The sequence below is a fragment of the Telmatherina bonti genome (assembly GCF_933228915.1).
Source record: "Telmatherina bonti genome assembly, chromosome: 9".
In the NCBI taxonomy this organism is placed as follows: Eukaryota; Metazoa; Chordata; class Actinopteri; order Atheriniformes; family Telmatherinidae; genus Telmatherina; species Telmatherina bonti.
Window position 1 is genome coordinate 32,347,100 of NC_136627.1, and position 8,835 is coordinate 32,355,934.

Here is an 8,835-nt window from a genome sequence, read left to right on the forward strand (position 1 = left end):
ATTTTGATGTAAATGGTTTTTCAGTTTATCTGACTGCTGTATTTTATTACAACCTTTGAAAAAAATACTTATTAATTTTAATGAAGGTTAAGTGATTTTCTTATTTGTACATCTTTTTGGGCCCCTATCAAGTCGTGGGGCCCTTAGACTCTTCCTAACATTTCCACATATGGCGCCTCTGTATTGAAGTATTCCATATTATCATTTATTCATAATATTATAGTTACAAAAAGTCTTGGAGTGATTTACAGGAAATTGTCATATTTTTCTGATCAACACAGTTATTGCACGAGACATATAAGTGGGATGAGGTGTGCTCTGCCTCTAGGCAGAACACATCAGTTTCAGCAGCAGTGTTTTATCCAGCTCTGGATGCATGGGATGGATTGCCAGGATTTCTGTTCCTGGAAAATAATACAAACATTTTTCAAAAGAAACTTAAACTATTTTTGTTTACCATACAGACATGACAATGTTCTAGGGTAGATCATATTGAAGTATGTTTAGTTATTTTATTAGAACTATTTTGTGAATGATTAGTAATGATTTTTTTGTTGTTGTTTTTTTTCCTCTTATATTTATTTTTTCCTCTCTTTTTTATTGAGCTGTTGTATTCCATGTTTTGTTTGTATGTTTATGTGTGATTGTGGGTGTGCATGGTGTATAAAATTGTTTCTATAAATTGTAATGTAACATGGAGGAGACCCCAGGAAGAATAGCTACTGATATTTCAGTGGCTAATGGGGATCTTAATAAATGAAATGAAGTGTAACGAGTCTTCTTCGTGAGTAGAAGCAGTTAGAAGGCAGGTTTATGTTGATCTCACTGTAGCCTGTTTTAGTTTGTTGACAGATTCCTGGGTCTATTGAAAGCTGCAGATTCGCTTTTACAGCATGGGCAACATGTTTTTCTTGTCAGGGGAATGAGAAGCACTGGCACCTGCTTCTAAGTAAACAAATGAAATATATTTTGAATGTCTGACTCACTCTGATCACATGTGTGAAGAGTCTTCCTGCAAACGTCTTTTGTGCCAAATCACTGAAGCTGACTTCCATTTTCACATAACAGCAGCAATGCATGTCTTTAGGTTTCCTGTGTTTTTCTCTATACACCCAATTTCATATGTGGTACTGTAGTTTCACATCAACAACCCCAGCATACAGTAGTGTGTGAGAATTAGTAATCATTAAGGTTTCAAGGTTGCAAGCACATTTCCACCTGCTGTCAGGTGATCTGTGAGGGTTTGGGAGGAGAAAGCCACAATTAAAGGTTCACTACTGGCTTTTCTTGCTTGAATTTATCTGGTGAATTTCAGCTATGTTTCTGAAAAATGTCTAAAAACTTAAGCAAAAAGAATTTATTTTTCTAAAGAAGGAGGCCTGAAGAAGGCTCCAAGTGTTTCAGGTGAAGGTCTGTGAATGAAATAAAAGAAATATAATGTTAGTTATGAAAATGAGAACCTTTTTTTTTTTTTTAGGAATATCCTACTCTCTATTCCTTAAAATGCACATTTTGAAGTTTTCTACCTTCCACACCGCTGTGAGTTTATGATAACATCATTTTTGGCATTGTTCTCTCACTGCTTTGGTTTAAATTCTGAATCTCATTCTCTGAAAAACTAGAAGAAAAAAGTGTGAGCTTCAGAGTTTTAAACCAAAGCAGCAAGAGGACGGTGACACATCTGAAACTCTGAAAACATGAGGGTGAAAACAGCATGGGTCGTTGGTAATCAGAGGTTTGAAACTGCAAAAACAAGAAGCATTTTTGCACCCAGATCTCACAATAAAATGATGTTTGTAGAAGATTTGAACATTTCAAAACTCAAGCTTCAAATGTTTTATGCGAACTAATGTGGTAGGACAACAATGCCATATTTGAAACTGAAAATGTCTACTTAAAAGCAACAAGGGTGGAAGAAGAGGTTTGAATCTCTGTTGGAGGCAGGGGGTCCTTTGGGGATGGGGGGTTATGCTGTGGTCCCCGGGGTATCTGTTTTGGGTGCTGAGGTGGGTGCGGGCTTGCATTGCCTCAAACAAACAAACACAGTTATGTTACAGGGCCATACTACGCTCCAACCTGTGTCAACCCCCCTAGTCTGCCTCTGATCTATGTGGGGGCCTGTTTGCCCTTATAGTCACTTATTGCTGTTCATTCCTGATATTTTGCTCCACATTTACTAACCTGCATGCTGATCCAGCCATCATGTCGTCCAGTGGGGTGATCACCAGCTACAGTTCATGCTTTACTTGTTGTGTGTTTGTTGTTCTGCTGAACATTTTTGTCTTTCTTCCTCGGCTTATCTGTTTTATAAGTTCTCCTCATATTAGTTGTTTTTCTTTTCTTGGAGATGTTGCAGGTGTTCTGTTTCCTTCCAGGTGTAGCAGCTGGTTGTCTGGTTTTCTCTGCTTAGACTGAATGCCTCTCATGCTGTTGATTTCTGTCTGTCTATCTGGTGTCTCCTTGTCCTCGTTTTCTCTGTCTCTTCTTTGGTTGTGAGGTTTGAATCTGTGAAAATGTGAGGCTGAAACTCTGCAATATGCACGTTGCACTTATGAAAAATAAAAATTTAAGTCCAGTAGGATTGTAATCCCACCCCCAGTAAGATGTCGGGGTCTGCACAGACTGGAACTCTGCAAAAACTGAAATCTAAGTAAGATAAAAATCTTAAATTGAGTACACATATGTTTATTTTTTTTAAAGGTAAGATAATTCTTAGTTTTTATGCCAGAGAATTCCTCTTGTTTTAAGAGTATTTTGTCTTGTTTTGGGAAGTCTTGACAAGCCAAATTTTCTTGTTCTGTTGGCAGATAATTTATCTTATTTAAGCAACATTTACCTAATTTTCGTATATTTTTTTTCTTGTTTTTTAAGGCTGAGTTTTTGCAGTGAACTCTGCAGACTTTCTCATGCCGCATCATCTGAAAGTTACAACAGTCACTTGGAAATGTGTTCTACATTTTCTTGGTTTATATCTTGTTTAATTTCCACATCGGTTGACGTAAAGTTAGATTCAAATAAGTTAAAAAAAAACTAAAAAAAAACTCCTTTGTTCAAAAGCTGCAGCGTCTCTTAGAGGGATCTCCTAAAGCAAGTAAAAGAGGAAGACCTTTATCTTCTTCTAACTTTTTTCTTTTATTTCTTTGGCGTAAAAACACAGCTCTGGGGACCATTCAGCTGCCAATGTATTCATCTCTAAGATACAGGCTATAATCCGGACAAGAGAAACACTAAAACCATCAAATAATTCCCTAGTGGTGTCCTACAGAATGGCTTCTTCTTATTCCTGTGTTACTTCACATCAGGATCTTAATCGTGGTAACGCACCACTAGATCACTAAATAAATTAAACCATGGTGTTATTAAACCAAGGATTATAAACTGAAACTACATTTTACACCCACAGCACACAAAATATGACATAAAAGCAAACAAAAACAGAAAGCTGACTAAAGAAAACTTAAAACCTGACTGAAGCTGAAACTACTCAAAGCAGCAGGAAAATGATTAGTTTTCAAACAGGACTAAAAAATATTGAGCAGGTTGTTCCAGAGTCCAGGTGGTTGCCTCGGCAACTATCTTATCCCATCCTACCGGCAGGCGATGGAGAGATGAGAGCTCCAGATGATGAAGGCATGAATGAGGTTTTTAAGGTCTTTTGGAGGAATATAAGTTTTGGCTTTGGTGATTTACTATAAACGATAACAACTTGAATACTGTGGTTAGTTGCTTCTTGAGTTTAAATCTGAGGACTTTTTTAATCCCCAAAACATCTGGATAAATCTGACCATCTCACAAAAGTTTCCTAATCCTCATCAAAAGCTGCAGGCAGCAGTTACATGGATTAGATTACTGCTCTTGTCTGTTAACAAGAGCAGTAATCTCTTGTTAACAGAAGATGGCCCCCCCCCCCCCCCCCCTCTCAATATGCACACCACCAAAATCATCAAGGCAAATAAAGAGGAGAGCACAAGGGGAATTACAGACACACTTCACTGCAGCTGTGAGACATACACTGAAGATACATCAGCATGGTAAAAATCTATGCAGGATTCTCTGCTGAACTAATGGTAAGAGGCTCACCGATATAACCTCAAATCAATATCAGTTAATTATGATTTATTAGCGGTTATTTAAGCGTCATTATTTTTAGCCATCTTTGCTAACTGAATTGTTTTGTTGCAAATATTTTCATAATAGAAGAGCAGACATTAAGAAATAAGTGAGATTGAACACAGAGTTTAAATATATGTGGTCATTTAATGAATTTATTTTCCATTTATTTAGGAGAGATTTTCTTTTTAAATAATCTCAATTATTGACATAAGCAAGATTAAATCAATTCTTGATTCTGAAAAAGTATTAAAAGTACATTAACTTTTGGTTTGCATCTGCATGTGTTGAAATATTTTCTACTTAGAATGTATTTGTGGACATTTACACGTCGAACAGTATTTTAATGGTCATTTTTGTAAAAACAGTTAATGGGAAATAAGAAACAAGGTTAGAGCAAATACATGTTTTACTCCTGTTTTCACCATCAAATACAATTTACTGTCTAATATAATGTTACAATATAGCAGAATTTGTTCAATATTTTACTTTTGGAAATGAGTATTTTTAACTCCTAAAAAATGTTATAAAAAAAGGACATTTAAATGACTGAGCTGTGAACTAAAGATGCTCTGGAACAGACTTAGGCAAATCAAACTGGGTGCACACTGCTTCTTTCCTGTTGTCTTCCTAAAGAAACAAGCCGGGCAAGAAATGCTCCATCACACTTTCCATTAAATGCTTGTCATTTTTCTGAAGACAAGCATGTGTAAAGATTAAAATATAATCACTACTGTGCAAAAGTTTTGACCTAGCTCTCGTTTCAATATTATTTTTCTCCAAACAGCCAGACTACCCTCCTACCTTCAGTGACTTTGTTTAGCAGCTCTGCAAACCTTTTGAAGGTTTTTATTTATTTATTTTATCTCAAAATTGGCAGATTTTCACTCATTTTTTGTCCAGTCTTTTTCAGATATCTTTGGGGGTGAAAAATCAAATATAATCAGTCAGCACTGATTAACCCTGTTTTTAGTTGCATTGATGAAAAATACCAGATTGCAGTAGAGACAGAGACAAAGTAGCAGCAACAAGGCGGGTCCCGTGCTGCACACCGCAGCACAGTGCAGCATGTTTATACATTTTCTTCAATAACTTCATCAGCGTGTCAGAGATCCAACGACATTGTTTTTTAAGTGTTTTATCTCAAATTCAGCCAAAAGTGGCTCCAGTTAGTTCTACTGAGAAAAGACTGTTTCTTTGTCTGAACCTTTAACCGTTCATCAGCGGTGCTTGTCATCACCCACGCCACATCCCTCTTGGGGGCTGGATGCAGCTTTTACTGGTGCCCACTCAGTAATTTCAGATGGCATGCTCAGCTAGCTGGGATGGGGTGGGGGGTCAATAGAAGTATCTACTACCCTGGGGAGTCCTTATTTCCCTTCTGGAGGTCACAAAGGTGAAGATCTCAGACTCACCCGATTGAGCACACATTCGCTAAAAAGTGAAGCAAGTGAGAGAGGAGACAGAATTTTCTCAGTTTCGGGCCTCATATACAGGGAATGGACACACATATAGCTGTTAAAAAACCAGTAGAAAGTGAATTATATAATATGGAACATTTGAGATTATCACCTGCATTGGATTAAACAGTGATGTCCAGTAAAGACCTGAGAGATGCATCTTGACCTCCAGATGATTCATCGACTGTTGACCCAGTCTCATCAGAAATGTCATCCATGGAAGGGTGACTGCCCCTAAAGGGAGAGAAACTGGGAGAAAAGGTTGAGATGCTCAATGAAACAAGACCTAGACCAGTGGCAACAAATCTGATAGAGGGATTAGTCCTCCCAAGACCCCAGAACTCAATAATATTGAAGCAGTGTGGGATCCTCGTGACAGAAAACAGAAAAAAAGACAAAAATATCTGAAGATTTGTGAAGTTCTTTAAGAAGCCTTGAGAACTAGTCCTAAAGACTTCTTGTTTCCTGGTAACATATAGTGAAATGGTTTGCTCGAAACTTTTGCACAGTTGTAGAGTAGAAAAGCAAAAGTGCAACAATATTTATGAAAATCCAAAATGACAAAAAGGTTTATGCTGTTTAGTTCAGCCTGTAGACGTGTAAACCTGATTATTGGGAGTATAAAACCAGGACAAGTTCAATTCTGTTACATTCATATAAAATATTTGATTTTTTTATCCTAAAATTAGTTTTTCTGAGATAATAATAACAGTGGGATGGGAAAATTCCACATTTATAGCAAAGATTCACGCTTTGGATGATGTGACATCTCTGTTGGATAATAATGTTTTGCCACATTTGACCCAAAAATAAAACCAAAGTCTGTCATGGGGACGTGAAAACAATCTGGTCCATTTGGTTTCCTGACAATTAAATCTACAGGGAGCGCTGCAGGAAGCAAACGGCATCAAAATTACATAAATCTGCTTTTTGGTTTTATTTTCATTCATCAACATAAATGCTGGATATTCAGTCCACCCAGGAGCTAAAAGGAGCTGTAAAAAAAATCCACCACATTTAGCGAAAACTAGCAATAACCCCTGGGTGCAGCCTGGAGAATGGGGCGGGCCTGAATATTGGGCGGAGTTGGACATCAAATGGGCGTGGTTAGGGTTAATCCAATCAAAATATTGAGGGGGCAGGGTTGGACATACAGCCTCGTCCAATATCCAGATATCCAGCCCCGCCTCATTCCCCAGACTACAGGCAAGACCCTCTAAAAACTAGTGTTCCATGACATGAAAAGGTTTTGATAATATGCAACGTTTCTGTTTTCCAGCAACAAATCGAGATGGAGTTTGAAAATTACACGTTTGAAAATTACGCAGATGACAACATGTCTACCACCTGCGATGATGACGACCCGAAGTTTTACACTGTGTCCCTGGCTGTGTTTTACGGCGTGATCTTCCTCCTGGGTGTGGTAGGGAACAGCCTGATGATCACAGTCCTCGTGAGGCGCCGACGTCGGCTGCGCATCGCAGAGATCTACCTGCTGCACCTTGCTCTGGCTGACCTCATGCTCTTGTTCACCTTTCCCTTTGAACTGGTCAACTGCATCAAAGGCTGGATATTCGGAGTATTCTTCTGCGTGCTGAATGGCGTCTTGAAAGAAATGAACCTCTTTAGTGGGAGTCTCCTTCTCGCTTGTATTGGGTTTGATCGGTATTTAGCGATTGTTCACGCAATCCCCAGCATGCAAAGTCGACGTCCAAGGACGGTGCACCTTACATGCATGTCGCTGTGGGTCCTCTGTTTGCTTCTATCACTGCCCAACTCAGTCTTTCTCTCTGTAGCAGACACAAACGCTTCCCAACTCGACTGTTTTTATTACTTCGATGTTCACTCGCACAACTGGGTTGTAGCCAACAGAATCTTAAAGAACATGTGCTTTTTCTTGTCCTTGGTTGTCATGAGCTACTGCTACAGCACGCTAGCAGTTACTCTGTCTAGAAGTAAAAAGAGCCAATCAAAGAAAGGAGCCATTCAACTGGCTGTAATTGTCACAATTGTGTTTTGTGTCTGCTGGCTGCCATATAATGTCACTTCACTGATCCGAACTTTAGTAGAAACGAACTATGTCATTTATGAATCCTGCGCTTCAAAGTCCCTCCTTTATCAGGTTTATGAGATGACTCAATTGCTGGGTGTTTCACACTGCTGCTTGAACCCAGTATTGTACGCCTTTGTTGGGGTTCAGTTTCGGCAAGAACTGCTGAAGTTACTCTCTCAACTGGGCTGCAGCCGAATTTGTCTGCCTTTCGTCCGAACTGAGGGTCCCAGTCGACCGTCCGTTTCTGAGGGAATGACCAGCAGTACCAACCTGAACTAATAAACCCTCCGGGTTTAACAGTGGTTCTCTAACTGGGGGTCGGGTCATTTCAGGAGGTTGCCCGATTAATTATAAAGAAAACATATAGCCAACATTTATCAAATAAATTTGGGATTTTTATCAATGCGGAGACAAATCTGGGAAATTACTACTAAAAATCTGAGTAACCGTCATCTCCACAAGAAAGGCTGATTTGGGGCATGTTGGTGTCTTGCCCCTGGAATAAACCAAATTTACCAAAACCACTTTATCACGACTATTTATGAAGATTCTGACAGTTTTCCAGCCTTATGCTTAGATGGTTGCAAGATGACCCATTTGAAAGATCATACAATTAGCCACTCAGTCCTTGCATGTCATCTCAGGGGTTGTGGCTCAAAACAATGGAAAACGCAACATTACCACCGGTGTTCTGCTAACATACGCCACATTTACATTTACTTCTTTCATTATGACTGAAATCATTCCAGTGTAAGGTCTCAGGTAAACTGTTTCCATGTGACACGATCCACTCCGATCTAGCCTTTACATGTGATGCTTAGTTTAATCAGAACCGCTTGAGCCATGTGACATGCAGGTTTCATCATGGCGGTCTATGATCTTTCCTCTCCTGCAGTCTAACAGTGCAGTAATGTTGAGCTCTTTTAAAACATGTATTCAAAGCAAACTCTCCACCACAGAACAGTTCTGTCCGCGCTGTTTAGACGCTGTATTTTCAAGTAAGTAAACGTCAATGTCATGTAAAGACAGAGCATGCGCAGACGGTACACAGCTTGAAACAAAGTTATCAAGCTGTGTACCTAAACTGTGTACCTGTGTACCTAAACCTAAACTATGTCAACTAAAGTTGACAAAACTTTAGCTTGGGAAACCAAATGAAACTCCATTCGGTTTTGGCTTCTTTATTCTGATTGAGGTGTTTACATGAACAAT

The 8,835-nt window shown here is 38.9% G+C and overlaps 1 protein-coding gene across 1 annotated transcript; it reads left to right on the top strand.

The window, feature by feature from the left end:
- Positions 1-6,861: 6,861 nt before the first annotated feature.
- Positions 6,862-7,902, top strand: cxcr5 (chemokine (C-X-C motif) receptor 5; the record flags this gene model as incomplete). The annotated part of the gene is made up of 1 exon (XM_079246056.1): positions 6,862-7,902. The coding sequence occupies one exon, from the start codon at positions 6,862-6,864 to the stop codon at positions 7,900-7,902; it is 1,041 nt and encodes a 346-aa protein (XP_079102182.1).
- Between the last annotated feature and the right edge of the window lie 933 nt (positions 7,903-8,835).